This window comes from Rutidosis leptorrhynchoides, chromosome 11 (assembly GCF_046630445.1).
Source record: "Rutidosis leptorrhynchoides isolate AG116_Rl617_1_P2 chromosome 11, CSIRO_AGI_Rlap_v1, whole genome shotgun sequence".
In the NCBI taxonomy this organism is placed as follows: Eukaryota; Viridiplantae; Streptophyta; class Magnoliopsida; order Asterales; family Asteraceae; genus Rutidosis; species Rutidosis leptorrhynchoides.
In genome coordinates, this window is record NC_092343.1 from 156006841 (window position 1) to 156026043 (window position 19203).

At 31.6% G+C, this 19203-nt stretch overlaps 1 protein-coding gene across 1 annotated transcript; it reads right to left on the reverse strand.

Moving 5' to 3' along the window:
* Positions 1-9247: 9247 nt before the first annotated feature.
* On the reverse strand, positions 9248-10281 carry LOC139875098 (uncharacterized). The gene is made up of 2 exons (XM_071862464.1): positions 9826-10281; positions 9248-9274 (listed from the first exon to the last, which is right to left on the reverse strand). Exons 1-2 carry the CDS (start codon positions 10279-10281, stop codon positions 9248-9250), a joined length of 483 nt encoding a protein of 160 aa, XP_071718565.1.
* Between the last annotated feature and the right edge of the window lie 8922 nt (positions 10282-19203).

Below are 19203 nucleotides of genomic sequence, written 5' to 3' on the forward strand. Positions count from 1 at the left end.
GAACACTCAGTAGTCACCTTACCGTAGAAAAGGCACTAGGCGGGTTTCTATTCTCAATATTTCATGACTAAATGCAACCCCCCCGTAAACATCATCTCTATGAATCAGTAGGTTGAGGTACAAGGAATCGTTTTTGAGATTCTTTTTAGAGTAAACCATTCTTTATGACCTAGGGTTCACGTATCTTCTCATTCGCGCATCCCCTTAAGTATAAGGATAAATTCAGGACGAACCGCTCGAAGAGTTCATTCTCATTCAAGGACCACACCTTTCGTGCGATTTTCTTTTGGAAATGTAATATAAGATACTTTAAGAATCTACGAATCCTGTTATCCTCTTGGAAGGGGACTGCTTAAAACATTTACGACACTGGTGTGGATACTCTACATATTTCTTCCTTCGTTGGTTGCAACTATATGTTGTTCTAGTTAATGTTAACCCTAACTTCAACATGTAATTGAAAGGATAAAGTTACATCATGGAACTGTGCTTTCATTCCATCCAAGAATAAGTTCACACGCAGTATGTTGTGATCACTATGTTTTCCATTCTACCTGTCAGCCCTGTATTGCGACATAAGCGCTCAATATTTTAGATGAGTTTAGTAACATTCATGATGGATTTCATGCATCCAGCTTACTGAAGATGCCTGTAGGACTACAAACATCATCATTCCTTTTGTGGGTATATATTCGGATGACATATTCGTGTTAACAAGAGACGAAATCAATTTGTTGATCTCTTAGGACAAGAGACATAGTTAATGGCATATACCTATTCTTACTTTTATACGCCCAAGTACCTTTCAAGATAAATAGTTCACTTTTGAGCCCACGAGTCCCTCGGAGCTTTGATACGCTCCTTCTTATTCAAAGACGGTACCATTGTTGGTCACTCCTCAAAATTTCGGGACGAAATTTCGATTAACAGGTGGGTAATGTAATGACCCGACTTTTTCGACTTGCTTTTGTGCCTTGTGTTTTTGCGAAACTGCGTATTTGTGCGTAATGTGCTATTTTATACTCTGGAATCTTACTACACGTGGATTACTTTCATTTATATGTTAAAACGTGCCTTTAAGTACGTAGGTTACTTAACTTGATCACCGGATGCCTTTATGACCGTTAGTGTCACTTGACATTTCGAACAAACTACGTACTGCGTACATGTTTAACTTTTGTCGTAATCAGAATATTATGACTACAAAATATTAATTGTTATTTTATAATAACAATTACGTAGTTTTTGGATGCTTAATTACGCTTAGTAATTTACTTATGCTTACTAGTTAGGCTTGTTGGACTTTCTACCTTGTTGGACTTTAGCCCACCCTACACTAGTTAGTGAACTATTTAATTAGCTCAATTATAAGTAACTAGTGACCCATTAATAAGTAAGACAAATACCGATTTATTAGAGGGAACATGCTAGCATTTTTGTCAAGTATTATCCTTAATGTTTCATGGGATCCCAACATAAGCACCAACTTTAGACAACCATTAACCAAAAAGCAAAAGTTGTCTCCCCTTTTGTCCTCCATGCCCACGGTTTTGGAAGACCACCACCACTGTCACCACACTATACATACAAGCCTTGATTCATCCATTTTACACTTGCTCTCATTTGCATTTCACACACACTTACTCTCTAATTCTTTCTCTAGTCTTTCTTTCTCTAAAAAGTGTAAGTAATTGATTTTTCTTCTTCTTCTTTCCTTCCCCATTCACGTGATCATCATCATCTAAGGATCTAACTTTTTAGCTTTGATCTTGATTACATCTTGTAGATTCAAACATAGATTTGAATCCTTCAAGAACATGGAAGATTCAAGCTTTCTAGCTTTGAATCTTCACCTACTTTGTAGATCTAAATTTTTTAACTTTAATCTTGTTATTTTGTTGTAAAGATTCAAACTTGTGTTTGTAATATTCATGTAACTTAAAGTTCCAAGCTTTATGCTTCAAGATCTTTAAGAACAACCAAGATGCAAGCTTTCTAACTTGAATCTTCATATCTTTTGTTGGATCTAAGTTTTCTAACTTATGATCTCATTACTTTGTTATAAAGATCAAAACTTGTGTTTATGGTCTTCATGTAACTTAAGGATCTAAGCTTTATGCTTCAAGGTCTTCAAGAACACCAAAGGTTCAAGCTTTCTAGCTTTGTAATCTTATAACTTGTGTGAAAAGGATCCAAGTTCTCTATCTTAGGGTTCCATCACCTTATTTGATTTAGATTATGTTAATACTTGTTTGATTGAAGTAAAGTTTGTAGCTTTAGTTGTAAATGGAACTTGTAATTGTGTTAAGACTAAGGATATGATGTAACCTTGGTTCATCATCCATCTAAGACTCTTAAATGAGTTGCGTTCTTACTTGGTCTTAACATATTGTGTGTTGATGGTAGACTCTTGGTCAAGGTGATGCTAACCCATCAACGAGTTGTACACTAGAAGCTACAAGCATCAAGGATGAGAACCGTGATGAGCATCAAGCACCAAGAACCCCACCGGAGCTCTTGTTTACTGTTTTCTGGATCTGATCAGGTGCATGGGCTACTGCAAAAGTTTATTTTCAGATATTTCGGTTCGATTAGATGACTTTCCGTTTAAGACTCGCCTCAATCCGAGTTACGGTTTGGGATTTATGACCTTTTCAAAACCACTACACCTTTGTAACGTTGTGCTGAAAATTCTGACCTACTCGCACTTAAACCGTCGCCACGGTCAAACGAAGATGAGTTTGAGTCTGGAAATTAGTCAGCCACTATAGGACTCCCATACGGAGCCATAGCCACTGATTTCGCGTCTTTTCGAATTACATAGAGATCGTAGCAGCTGATCAAAGTCAGCCTATTGTTCCGATCTCTATACTTGTTAAACTTAGTTTTTACGATGATGAATGATGATGATGATGACACTTAAACTTATTTTATGCACTATTAGAACTTATGAGGACAACCTACTGACCTAGTAACCTTTGACTTAGGTTGACGACCTTTCGGACCGACTTACTACTTGCACACTTTCGTGACGACTTTTACTGCTTATTCACTGTGAGTTATAGCATCCCTTTTTACTTTTACTATTTTTGGGACTGAGATTACATGAGCTTTTTTCGTTTTACTTACTAGGAACAAGTACTTAAACTTTATATATGTGTGGGTTATACAACGGCATAAACTTTCCCCTTACCTCGGTAACGTTTAGTCATTGGTTTTTGAACCGGTGAACGCGAATCTTAGATATGGATCCATAGGGTTTGACATCCCCACTCGGACTAGTCGCGCTAGCATTTAACTGGTGTTTAATACTTCGTAAACTTACGCACTCGTCAAGTGTACTTTTAGGGGGTGATATTACGTTAAGTTAGTTACCAATTGCCCACGGATAAGCATATACTTTATCATACTGATTTGAAATACTGATTTGAAACGCTGGTTTGAAGCACTGAAATGTTGTGTCCTACATTACATTACTGATTACAAACAAACTATAGCTCACCAACATTCGTGTTGACTTTTTAAGCATGTATTTCTCAGGTGCTTAGATGTTGTTGCTTCCGCTATTATACTTGCTGCCTTGGTGTTATAAAGTTGCTGTTACGGACCTGCTGTGTTAGATTTCCGCTGCATTACTTAGAGATGTCTCAATCATGGAACTTTTCTTTTGCATTCGTAATTTATGTTATTTTCAAACAATAGCTTTGTAACGACCTTTGGGTCACATACTTATGTTTATGCTTCTATTCATAGGAAGCACGTTATCTTTTGTAAAACGTTATCTTTTCATGAATGCAAAACTGATTTTCAAACAGCATATAGTGTTTGACCTTGTAATGATCCTATTTTTGATGATCCTTACACGATGGTTTTGTACGGGGCATCATATTTAATCTATTGAATAATGTTGTTTGAATGAATTACATGATCATGTGTTGTTGAGTTGGCTAAAGATCCATTGCTATGAGTTTGTTTTAGGCTTGACTTTGATTACATATGTTGAGTAGCTCTCTTAGTGATTTGAGAAGTGAATCAATGTGTGCTTCAACACCTTAGGTGATCTAGACAACTAGCTTAAGAATTGCAAGTGATTGTGTTCTTGATCTAGGTTGGTTTTCAATTGGCCTTTAGTCAACATAGTAGTGTCGATTATCTTAAGTGATTTCGATAGTTGGGGGTTTTAAGTGATTTTAACCCAAGCTCAATCTCAATGACCAAATCATGCTTAACTCGATCTTAGAATGCAATGCTTATGTGAATTCGCTGAGTGTTATTTGATTTGAGTTTTAGTAGTGATGCTAAACATTTAATAGTTCGACAACAAATGAGATAGCAAAATAGGTAAAACGGGGCATGTCAAGCATAGAGAGGATTAGATAAGTGAACACTTCTTAGTTAATTTGATTTAAGTCTTAATATTTCGTTACTTGTTATTTGCTACTAGTTTACTTGTTAAGTTTAAGTTTGTTTAATTGTGCAAGTTTTAGTTGTTAATCAAAATCAATCAAAACCCCCCAATCAAACAAACCCTAGGACAATTAATAGTTTCAATTATCCAACTTACACCACTCTCTTGTGACGAACTTGAAACGAATACTTATAATAAAGTACTATAATAACCGGGTTCTAAGTGCTAGTTAGTTGTGTGTGCTTATTTGCAGTGTTTGAATCATGTATAAATTTAGAGGGTAAAAGATGAATATTGCACGAACGCATCACTACCATACATTTGTTATATAACTACCTACATTCTGCTTGCATATATAGATTACCTTTGGGCTAGCTGCAATCTACACTCTTTTGTAAATTGAAATAAATATATAGCTCATTAATCTGAATAATATATATTTGATATTTATGTTGACTTTTATGCATTGTCTATAGCTATGTTTTGCAAGTAATGATTAAAACATTATTTGATCACTCAATGATTTTGTATTTTGCTGTTTCGTAGTTAGTTTCCAATTTTAGAAAACGAAGACGGTTGATTAGCTATAAAGATACAAATTGATGCAATAAGAGGTGAAACGTGAGATGATTTGGAGGCAACGATTACTTATATGAGTAAGTACGATTTCGTTTCGTTTAAAAATTTTGGTAGCTTTGTAGTGAACCAAAATCTGGTTACTTTGTTGCTCATTATAAACTACATTGATGTTCGTTGTTAGATTTGTATTCTTGGTTACCTTTTCAAGTTTGGATTTGTAATCTTAATTACCTTTTTTAAGCTAATTGGCATTTTATTTGTATATGTTGTTGTTAGTTTGCATTAAAATGTTGTTGGTGGAAGGCGGCAGGAGGGGACTAATGGGGACGAGGCCAATAAGAAGGCAGAAGTTTCATACATAAGTGCTTTGGGAGAGGGATGATATGTTAGATGAGTGTTCAAAGAACTAGCTAGCTATCTTTTTTAGTTTATAGTTTCCTCCATTGTAAATTACATTTATGATTTTTTTTTTTTTTTTTTTTGTAAATACTTTAAAGATATTTATATGATATTTGTATATATAGTTTGGTTTTGTAATAAATTAATTTGGTATATTTGGTGCATTTTGGTATTTGGCGGGTATTATTTAAAATATTTGAGAATTTGAGGGGTATTATTTAAAATATTTGGGATTTTAACCAGGGTTAATATTTACCACGTCTAATTGCAACTAACGGAACACGTCTAATTGCAACTAACTGAACACGTCTAAAAGACATAACGGAACACGTCTAAAATAGCCTTGTCTAACGATTTGACAACACGTCTACTTGAGAGTTTTTAGAGCGGTTCCTTGGACCGCACTATATGTGATCCCTCAATTGAAGCTGTCACATGTAGAGGTGTTGTGCAACACGTCTAAAAAGGATTTTTAACACGTCTTTTTGTGCCGGAATGTAGTAGTGTATTATTTAATATATGGTGATGTGTGGATTTTAATTTATTCAACTTTGAGACTTTGGGGATGATGAAAGTTTGCAATGACGAAAGTGGGGTTTTAGATATGAATATGAGTTTGATGGAGGGTTGAATGGTGAGCTTGATGATAAAAAAAAAAAAAAAAATAAAAAAAAAAACTAGTAAAGTGCCAGATTGACCCTCATGTGTTTCGCACATGCCAAAACTTAAGGAAATTATTTAGTGATCTTTAGTGACAGGGACCATTGACGTTACAAGTGCAAACTGGAGGACCATCAGAGTAAAAGAAAAGCACACAAATTCTTCAATTTCTTTCCTTCTTCGATAAACAAACCATATATACTCGATAAACAAACCATATATACTCATTCATAAATTCGTTCCTTAAACTAAGGGTGCGTTTGTTTGCCTCTTAATGGAATGGTTAAGTGTTGAATACTGAGTCATTCAGCATTCAGTGCGTTTGTTTCTAACCTCTGAATAACATATGGTGCTGAATGATTCAGAATTCAGTGTTGAACCATTCAGAGATGAAACACTCTCTTTACCATTAAGAGCCTAAATTTTCAGTAATTTTCTCCTCAAATCCTATCATGAACACTTAACTAACAAGTATATTGAATATTTTATTCATGTTACACTTTGATAAGGTAATTTTACTCAGTTTATATTGTTTATTCTAAATTATTATCAAACAACTTATTTTCATTCAGAACAAACTTTATTCAGAGACTTTGAACCATTCAGATTTTGAACCATTCAACGCTAAATCATTCAATTTTATTAAACGCACCCTAATATTCAATTTGATTAATTTATTTCCACTCATAATAAAGCACCAACCAGACTATTTTAATTTCCAAAAACCCAGTTCAATTCATAAGCTTAAAACACCAAAAATCTCATATTTTCAACAGATTTTGAGTAAAAAGGAAAATGGCTGAAAGGATTGTATCAAGATTTATTAAAGAATGTTTAACAAAGAAGATGAAGTAAATGGAGGTTTCTGCTGCTACACCAGACATTTTTTATTTCTTCCGGTGCTGCTGTTAAACCTAATACTCCTCGTTCTTCGTGAAAGGTGACCTTTTTTCGTTTAATTTTATTACTTATGTGTTTTGCTACACCAGACATTTTTTATTTCTTCCGGTGCTGCTGTTAAACCTAATACTCCTCGTTCTTCTTGAAAGGTGACCATTTTTCGTTTAATTTTATTACTTATGCTTTTTTAGAAAGTATTCGTGTGAAATAATATACTTAGCCCAATTTAACTCCAAAAGTTAACTCAATGGGATGAGGAACCCAAGCTATTATAAGAACCACAATATTTAGGTGCCTAGCCGATGTGGGAAGAGAATGATATTACTCAACACGCCCCCCTCACATGAGGGGCAGATTACTGTTGGCGCGGTCCCAACATCAAAAGTTAACTCAAGGGATGAGGAACCCAAGCTATTATAAGCACCACAAGATTTAGGTGCCTAGCCGATGTGGGATGAGAATGATATTACTCTACACGCCCCCTCACACGAGGCCACATGAGGAGCAGATTACTGTTGGCGCGGTCCCAACATCAAAAGTTAACTCAAGGGGATGAGGAAACAAGATTTAGGTGCCTAGCCGATGTGGGATGAGAATGATATTACTCTACACGCCCCCTCACACGAGGCCACATGAGGCACAGATTACTGTTAGCGCGGTCCCAACATCAAAAGTTAACTCAAGGGGATGAGGAACCCAAGCTATTATAAGCACCACAAGATTTAGGTGCCTAGCCGATGTGGGATGAGAATGATATTACTCAACACGCCCCCTCACACGAGGCGCAGATTACTGTTGGCGCGGTCCCAACATTAATAACCGTAGCTCTGATACCATGTGAAATAATAGACTTGAGCCCAATTCAACCCCAAAAGTTAACTCAAGGGGATGAGGAACCCAAGCTATTATAAGCATCACAATATTTAGGTGCTTAGCCGATGTGGGATGAGAATGATATTACTCAACAATTCGTGTGCTGAATTTCTTTAGAAAATTATTTCACAAAATGGTTAAAAAGAGAGAACATGAAAAAGAATAAAACAGTTTTATCTGATTGAGAAAATGGTAAACTGATTAAAAGTTTAAGTTCACTTTTTTTACAAGAATAGTTTCTTAAATAGTAATACATATACATACGCTAATTTGAAATCGAGTTTCCTGAATTGTAGGGAATATTACTAATAGGAGCCACTATTGGACTGACTGGTTATGCAGGACTGTGGATGAACAACATCAAGATATTTCAATTTGAATTGTAGTTGGTTTATTTTCTATGATGGGTTTAAATATCTTTTAATTACAATTTATATGAGTTGCTTGTTAGATTGTAAGAGTAGTAAATAGTGTGTGATTTGATTTCTATTAGTAAGAGATGATTTTTTATGTTGTATGTTTGTATTTTAATGACTATGCTTTTATTTGATGATAGATTGTTTAATTTTGAGGGAATCAAATAAGTATAAACATATGTTTTACATAATTTGTATAGCACATCCTTAAATTGGAAATCACATCTCAGGTCACTGTGGAATTTGTATAAGAACAATAGTTTTGACTTTCAGATTGTCCTTGTAGAATATGCTATAGAGATGCTAGTTTCGGTGTCAAATAACCTATACCATATCGTAAATTCGTAAACATGTAAAGTTTTTTTATTTTGTAAATAGCATATCTTATCTAATATATACTCTTTAAAGTGGACTCCTTTATCTGTCTACATATATTTGAGGTTATGAAAGGCGAAAGTTGAACTGGATAAAGTAATGGATTAAAATGCGTAATTGATAAAACGGGCTAGTGTTAATAGTGCTAAGTAAAAAATGGTCAAAAGGTTTTGGATCGGATTAGGTTGACTTGTTGGCTCTCACACACCTTTTCATGTGCTTAGTAAAAATGGTCAAAGTGCTTATTGCCTTAAAAACGGAGCTTAGTAAAAATGGTCAAAGTGCTTATTGCCTTAAAACTAATAGAGTAACAGCATGCTTATTTTCATGTGATAATTCCATTTTAAAGCATATAAGCTGAAGTTGTGATGTGGTCCAGCAGTTGGTGGCCTGATTCCTTTAGAGGAGGTCAGGAGTTCGACCCCCGTTAACTACATATTAAAAACACAATTTCATCCCTGCCATGAAGTATCCACCTATGGCACCTTTGCCATATCGTTTGGGGGCTAAAGGGTAGGGGTTTTACTTGGTCGTGCCCTTGGATCGGTTTAAAAGTTTCCTCCCATGCAGCGATGGGGGCGGGGTTATTATCGCTACATCGTCATAGTCGAAACGGAAGATGATCGCAACGAGTGGTTTAGTCTCCCTCAGGTGATCCCAATCGCTGTTAAAAAAAAAGCATATAAGCTGAAAAGCAGTTTCGAGATTGTGTTTGGATTTGTTTTTTTCCTTATAAAAATAAGTGTTAGGCATTCAAATAAGCAAATTTGAAGTCCCCCCCCCCCCCCCCCCCCAATTTAGAGTGTATTTTCGTAACTGTTTATCATTTCTTATAAGTTTGTCCATGTCTATTGCAATTGTTTTTTTATTGACGGTCAAAAAACTGTATATATTAAACGCTCCCTAGCAAGTAGTTAAGGTAGAAAAATACACCGGCATAGAGTACCATAAGTTCCAATTTGACACTAAATGACTTCTAGTTTTAATCCAACGATAAGAAAACAATCTAATTACATCAAATAAGCTACTTTTACTACAAAATGACTCACTAAAAATGATTCCGTTCCTGAACCGCCATAAAGCCCATAATGATGTAGCCACCACCGCAACAATTCGATTCTTAGACAAAGAAGATAAGTGAGTGGCTTCAATCCAACTGAGAAAATTAGGCCATGAGTTGAACGATGGTAATGAACAATTTAACCAAATTCTAACCTTATGCCATATCTCCTTAGCAAACTGACACTCGAGAAAAAGGTGATCCCTGGTCTCGATCTCGTTGTTACAAGTCGGGCAAACAATAGTACTAATCTCTACATCCTTCGCGGATAAATTCCAACGAACCGATAAAGAGTTAAGATTCAATCTCCATAAAAAATTGTTAACTTTTCGTGGGATAAACTTGAACCAAACAGTCCTCGAACTAGACAAAGGGAGAAGAATGGAATCGATTGTTTCTCTGGCTGATTTAACAGTGAACACGCCATCAGATGAACAATCAAATAACCAACTATCATCTCTATCTGAAATCGATACTTGTTGAAGAGTAGCGTGAAGTAAATCAAGAGAAGCACAATTACGGTTACCAATATTTCCTCTAGACCACACCCATTGCCAATCACCATCAACCCATTTATTGTGACGATAAGCAATCAAATAACCAACTATCATCTTTATATGATTTCAACACGATAAGCAAAGTCTGTTATGTTGAGTCTCAAAAATTTTGAACCATGTTTATGTGTTTAATTAACCCTTCGAATATTCCCAGTGATTCACGAACATTTATGTATATATAGATATGTATATCTAATATATAGTTATATTAATTGAAAACGTTAACAAAGTATTAGATGTATAATACTTAACATGAATTTATTTGTTTCAATACATTTATCAACAGAATTAAAAAAAATATATCAGATGATTGAATTATCAGATACATTGTAATATGTTTACGGGTCTCTGTTATGAGGTTCACTAAGATTTGAGAAATCTGTTCTTTTTAACAATATTCGAAAAATGGTAAAGTGATTTACATGAAAGGACAAATGTGTCAATTAACGATAACTAGACATAAGTTAGTGGAGATTTCAGCTTAATTTTCAATGTATACTTTACAATAATTTCATCGTGACTTAGAGGATAAATATCGACAAGTTAAGTAAATCAATGTTTTATATAATTTCATACATCTAACTATCCATTGGACCTTACCTGACGATTCACGAACAAATGTGTGTAAATAATTATGTAAATATATATATATATATATATATATATATATATATATATATATATATATATATATATATAAGTGTATATATATATATAATATCTTGAATTAATAAGGTATACACTTATCAATTAGAACTAAAAATGTAAAATAACAAATAAAGTAATTAAGTTATTATTAAAATGAATATATATACATATATATATATATATATATATATATATATATATATATATATATATATATATATATATATATATATATATATATATATATATATATATATATATATATATATATATATATATATATATATATATATATATATATATTATGAATCTATTTCTATTAATAACTATTATATTGTAACATTTATAAAATATATAAATATTAACTATTCAATAGATATATTCGTATAATATATAATATAAATTGTAATATAAATATATTAGATGAAATTACAAGTTTAATTTTGGTTATTATATGATTATTATTATATTTGTTATTATTATTATTATTATTATTATTATTATTATTATTATTATTATTATTATTATTATTATTATTATTATTATTATTATTATTATTATTATTATTATTATTATTATTATTATTATTATTATTATTATTATTATTATTTATACTTGAAAGTTATTTTATGAAATTTGATACATAAGAATTGTTATGTTACTATTAGTATTAATAATATAGTTATCATTGTTAATTTCAAAATCAGTAATTATAATTTTTGTCATTTGATAAGTATTAGTATTATTATTGAATATTATTATTATTAATAATTATTATTATTATTATAAATTATTATTATCATTATCATTTTAATTATTAGAAAATGATACAATTCATTATTATCATTAATAATATTAATAATATCATTTTTTTACATTAATATTATTATGAATATTATTAGAATTTTAATTTTTATTATAAATACAATTATCAATTATTATTATTATTAAGTATTATTATTAATATTAGTCGATACATTACATATACATACGATATATAGATACTATATAGATACTGATATATATAAATGTATATTCAGATATATATATATATATATATATATATATATATATATATGTATATATATATATATATATATATATATATATATATATATATATATATATATATATATAAACAGATATTTACAAAAATAGATTACTGATATATATAAGTATACATAAATTAGTATTATTAATATATTAATAATTAACAATATAAATATACGTACATATACATAAAAGATCATCAGATTCAGTTTCACATCGTTATCACCCTATAAACGATTTTTTTTTCTGTCCCTCAAATTGATAAACATCATTCTCGATCGTACCCTTATATTATCAATCAACTTCCCTTTTAATTTTTTTTATTTTATTTTTTGTACCTGATTTGAATTCTGTCAACCATTATATGCTATAGGACTTAATCACATTCAGTGTAAATGACATCAGTCGACCCACTTTATCAATTCATAACCTCAATTATCTCTAATCGCTTTCAAATTGGTAGATTAAAACAAAAACTGAATAAAACCCAGTCGACTGCCCTGTTTCCTTTCCATTTTTCAATTTGATCGATTTTGATATAAAATTTTTAAATGTGTTAATGCAGTTTTGATAGGAGTCTCTTACTTAAACTATCTGCAAAATCCTAGCCTCCAATTCTTAATATCGGATTCGAATTTTGGAGTCAAAGATTCAGTTTCAAAAAGTCAAAGTGTGTGTTCATCGCGAAATTCGATTTCCAGTTGAGGTTTTAGATTCAATTAAGGGTACAGGTAGTTTCTAAAAGAATTTTGTAACCTATTTCATGTTGTAAGTTTAACCTAAAAGTGTCTATATTTTTAAAACGCATTTGGAGTTCTTATATGTTTGTTCGAGGTCTGTTGCTGCTCAAAAGTTTTTTTTCTGTTTTAATTAATTCCTTGCACCAATACTGATAAATTCTGATTCAATTAAAGAACCAAAATAAATTAGTTAATTAGTTGATTTCACCTCTGGTCGAGTTAAGTGGCGAAGAAGAAGGAGAAGATAAGGAAACAGAATATGAATCGGGTTATATATATTTAGGTTGAGTTTAAGACAAATAAATAGAATCAGACGAGTGGTTAAGGGGATGTTGTGGGTGAATGAGAGGTCTTGGGTTCGAACCCGGGCGTGGGCAGTTATATTTTTTGGAACTTTTTTATTGGGAGGTAGTTTTCTCATTTTTATTTATTATTATTATTATTATTATTATTATTATTATTATTATTATTATTATTATTATTATTATTATTATTATTATTATTATTATTATTATTATTATTATTATTATTATTATTATTATTATGATTTTTGTTATTGTTGTTGTTATTATTATTATTATTATTATTATTATTATTATTATTATTATTATTATTATTATTATTATTATAAGTGTTATAATACTTATTATTAGTATCATAATAAGTGTTATAACAATTATTATTATTATTACTATAAGTATTATTAATGTTATTATCATTATTAATTAATCATTTTAGTACTACTATTATTATTATGATTATGATTAGGACTATTATTATTGTTATTATAAAAATAATACAAGTTATAATTATTTTCACTAATATTAGTATTAATATCATTTTTGTAATTATTAGTATTACTATTATTATTATTAACATAAGAACCATTTTTAACAATATCATTATTATTATTAGTATTACCATTATCACTAATATCATTAGTAGTAAAATTATTATCATTATTATTATTATCAGTATTAGTATTATTAGTAATACCATTATTACTAAAAAAATATTATTTTTAAACCTGTCGTTTTTTTTTAAAACTAATAGTATCATTAAAAGTAACATCTTTACTATCATTATTATTATTATTAGTAATATTATCAATATCATTAAAATTACTATGATTATGAAAATAAAGGTTTTAGAGATATTGTTAAGGTTATAAGTATAAAAATAAAGATTACATATACATAAATATATTTAAATTACATAACTTAACTATATTAAAATTTTTATACATAAAAATGAAAATATATAAATAAATAATGAAACTTATAAATTATTAAATATAACAAATACATCATTAATAATAATATATAGAATTATTCGATTACAAGTATATGTATTAATATATATACAAATGATATAGGTTCGTGAATCCAAGGCCAACCCTGCATTGTTCAGTTGTTCAATGTCGTCATATGTATTTTTACTACAAAATACAGTATTGTGAGTTTCATTTGCTCCCTTTTTAAATGCTTTTGCAATATATATTTTTGGGACTGAGAATACATGCGCTGCTTTTATAAATGTTTTATGAAATAGACACAAGTAATCGAAAATTACATTCTATGGTTGGATAATCGAATTTGGATATGCCCCTTTTTAACTTGGTAGCCAAAGAATTGGTGTTTATTATAATTGCCACCAATTGACGCGAATCCTAAAGATAGATCTATAGACCTTGACAAGTCCCATTCGGGTTATGAATGCTTAAGTACTTCGATATCATATCCGATGAGAGTCCTGGAATGATGGGGATATTCTATATGCATCCTGTTAGTTCGGTTATCAAGCGTTCACCATACGAATGATTTTTATCTCTATGCAGTTTGCGAAATGCCTGATATGAGATGTATATTTATGAGAAATGAAAAATGAAAATCTTGTGGTCTATTAAAATTATGGAAATGATCGATTATGATAAACTAATGAACTCACCAACCTTTTGGTTGACACTTGAAAGCATGTTTATTCTCAGGTATGAAAGAAATCTTTCGATGTGCATTTGCTCATTTTAGAGATATTACTTGGAGTCATTCATGACATATTTCAAAAGACGTTGCATTTGAGTCGTTGAGTTCATCAAGATTATTACTAAGTCAATTATAGCTGGATATATTATGAAATATTATGCATGCCGTCAACTTTCGATGAAATGAAAGTTTGTCTTTAAAAAAAACGAATGCAATATTTGTAAAATGTATCATATAGAGGTTAATACCTCGCAATGTAATCATATGTTATCGTATTCATCCTTATGGATTAGGACGGGTCGCTTCATGTGGTATCAGAGCGGTGGTCTTAGCGAACCAGGCCTGGATTAGTGTGTTTAACAGGTAGTTGTTAGAATGCATTAGTGAGTCTGGACTTCGACCTAGTACTTGTTAGGTTACATTAATGGGTCTGGACTTGAACCTGGTCTTCATGTCAAAAGTTTTGCTTATCATTTTTGTCGAAAATTACCTGCTTATCATTCTTCGTCTAGACACATCTTACTGCATTGATTGCATGAATAGTGTATAGACAAAATTCATATCTTAGTGTATCTGCTAATTCATATCTCCGCGTATCTGTTACTGTAAACTCTACCTGACATATTCCATAAATTCCTCCGTAATCTACGAGATCTTTTGTTCTATATATATGGATACTCTATTTAATTAGAATACCATCCGATAGCCGAAAATCATTTCATATCGAAAAATCCTTTATTCAATTGTATGAAATGGAACTCGCCACTAGTTCAAGTCCCTCGGATTCCGATATGGAATTCCACTCAAGCTCCTAAAGCAGTGTGACCGGAATGGATCAACCAATTAGCCATCATCTATTCTGGATGAATTGGGGATGGGTTCGTAGTCTACTCAATCATTGGAGACAGGAAGAAGGTGATCCCTTCCATCCACCACATTGCCCTCTTGGCGATGAACATGAAGCACTTACCGGCGAACCTGTTCAAGACACCATTTTCTCACTCATTGCTAGAGTATCTCGTCACGATTATATACTATCCCATATTCTAAACCTTATTTATCCGATCATCCGAACCACCAATCATCCCGGTATGATAGAAGAAGTCAACGAGCTTCGCGCTCGAGTAGTGGCTTTGGAACGTATGGTGCAAAGATTACAAGCACCATCAGCGACACCAGTACCGCCAGTAACACCCACATCGCAAGCCTCAATACCATAAGCACCAGCAGCATCACCGGCATCAACGGTACCACCAACATCAACACCAACAGTACCATTACCACCAACAACAACATTCCCATCACACGCCTTAACATCACAATCTGTACCTCGAATATCAACATCATACGCACCATAGATACCAGGGAGTATCAACAACAACAAATGATGAAGTATGGATTCATAACTTCATCGGAGAGATATCCTATGGCGATTATATAATCTATAATCTTAGAGATTATCTATTCTAGCCCTAACCATAAATCATATGAGTGAACCAAAATGATAGAAGGAAGAGTAGAAACCCTGACAAGAATGGTGCGTAAGGTACAAGCTAGACTTGTTTTATCAACAGCATCAACAGTACCCTTAGCCTCACCAGCACAGTCAGTGCTGTCAACATCGTCAGAATCAGCAGCACCTCTAACATCACAAGCTTCACTAGTTCAAGAATCCCCGTGGACATCATTACAAATCAACAACGAATATATTGTATCAATGAATTATGAAGTATTAACTCAATTTCTCTAAAGAATTTATATGTATATCTTATATATATAAATTTTAAAACCATCATAAATCTTTTCGCACTAAGCTATTAAGTATGAACTGAAAAATGGTAGATACTACTCGTTTAAATTCATATTACTAATATGCTATGATGTACATCTTTCGTTAACAACCTAACCATCGTTAACTACAATCTGTGTTTCAACTCAATGAATTCCATTCCATAACAAACCAAGTGTATTATTCAATCACATGTTTGATTTTACACTTTCGATATACTCAAAACTTTCTAGAAACATCAATCGTACCTTGCTAAGTTCGCAAGAATTCTACAAGCATCAACATCCTTCACCAAGGAATATCAATAAAAAAAAATTGAAGTATTGATTATATTAGTGAAATACTCCGCGAAGATTATGTAATCTCTAATGTTTTAGAGATTATTCATTCTAATTCAAGCCGAAAAATCAAATGAGCTTAATATGATATTAACTCATTTAATCTGTATTACATCTGAAGAAAATATACATATATTTTCATAAATATTGTAATAAAATTCTCTAATACAAAACATTACTTGTGAAATTTTTTTTAACGGGTAGGTAATACCCGAGAGATATATAAAATTCACAATTAATATGTTATATTCATAGATTCTGATTCAGCAAATCATCAACTATACTCCTTACTTTCACGACAGTATACATTCTTTTATAGAAATCAAAACAACTATACTCATTTGAATCTAATTACATATTCTGATTTTAACATATCAGAATCCAAGTAGAGATATAATCAAAAAAAAAAAAATCACTCTTAGATCCTTACATCTTTCGAAGCGATACTTTGACTTCAAAACTGTGCAAGATCCCTTAGCATTGCTTTTACCGAAAATAACCTTGCAATTCCTCTTCAAAGTAGCCAGTTTCGTAACAGCTCCAGCAAGTCAACTTCGACTCTTCAGTAGAACTAGTCTTATTACAACCTCGATATATACATTGTTTTTTTTCGCCATCGTTACCGGAGAACCTTTTATATTCCACTATATTATCAGCAGATGTACCAGCAACTTCGGCTTAGTATTTCTCTGAAAAATATCTGGATTATTCATGAAACCTCATCATGTACTCACCTACATCATGTAACAATAATTGCCATACCAACTACCGGAAATCATCAATCATCAATTTCGAATCTCGCAGCAGTTTTCACTTCAACAATTATATGTATACATATAACGTCTATTTCTTAGACTTAAATACTTCGAATGTGAAGTTTCTGAAAAACATCCCAAACTATGAACTAGTTCTTCGAAATTAGAAAAAATGCTGATGAAGCAGCAAAAACTGTAAACAACCTTAACAGTCAAAAGTTTGATGATAAAGAATAGTATGGTGGTAAAGCTGAGAAAAAGAGAAGGTTTGGAATTGGAAAATGGATTGAGCAGACCATGAAGGAGGCTGTAGACAAATCACAAGGACGAAATCTACCTTCAAAGGATCCAAATGATTCAGTGTCTGCTGAAATCGGTAGCAAAGACATTACTCCTTATTCTAAACCTTTACAGACAAATCTTCTTCATCATTCATCGATAATAGAAATTCTAAGATATCATCATATCTTTCATTATAAATATCCTCGATATTTCTGAAGATATTTTCGTAACTATTCTTATCTGAAATCATTTATCTCTTCGCAATATCTGCGTTACAACATAAAAGAAACTGTGTTAGTGTCTAAATTCTGAAAAATTCAAATTTAAAATATGAATGTTTTTGAAGTAATGTTGGGAATTGAAGCATGAGTTAATATAATATAATGACACTTGATCAACGTGATTATATTACAGTAATTCATGCTGAGTCTCTAAATGGAACGTGATGATTCATAGATCATAACATCATCATGTGCCATGTTACACGACTCTTGTATTCTATTTAACCTCTAAAATATCAAGAAAATATTTCTTGATGATTCGGTCTTTTCCAGGGTATTCTGGTAATTTAACAATTCAAGATCGTGCCATTACCATTTCCTTCTTAGGACATTAACTATGTTCATTCCGAAACTCATATCTGCGAATTCTGGACCATTACAAGCGGTGTTTAATCGCAAGAAGAAGAAACGAAAGAATGAAACTCTGAAAGAGAAATTGGGGTATAAATCGTAGCAAATCAGAGAAAACATTAACTTTGGATGACAATGATTATAGAAGACAAAAACAGGGACTTTGAAATATAATGGAAGATATAAAGCCCAACAACAACCCAGAAATTACAAACCATATATATCGATGCATATAGCAATATAAAGATACGAGAGAACTAAAAACACTATAAAACCAAGAGTATAGTAGAAGTAAATAGATTATTACGGTGGTAGATGAAAAAGAAGAATGACAGATATGAAGGTTAGGAATATATCAAGAAGCAGAACTGGATGAAGCACATTGATGAATGCTTTAAAAGTATGAGTTGAAGGAGAAAGGATAGAAGTGTGAGTTGTAAGGAAACGAAGGGGGTGAATTTATAGTAAGATATCTGACAGAACAATCAAAGCAGATGATCGCATTTAAAGCGGATCCTAATTTCCTTGATTACCGAAGAATCAAATCTTATTACGAAGATTTTCTTCAAATCCCTTGAACTCTGGAAATCAATCATACCTACGTCAAAAGATATGGCGAATCTACCCTTCCTTATTTAACCCTTATGTGATAACTTCACTAGTACTCTTCATAAAAATCAAATGCTTTTATTCATATTACTCAATGATGATAAAAATTCTATTTATCAAGTCATATTTGTCATGAAAATATTCTTATTGT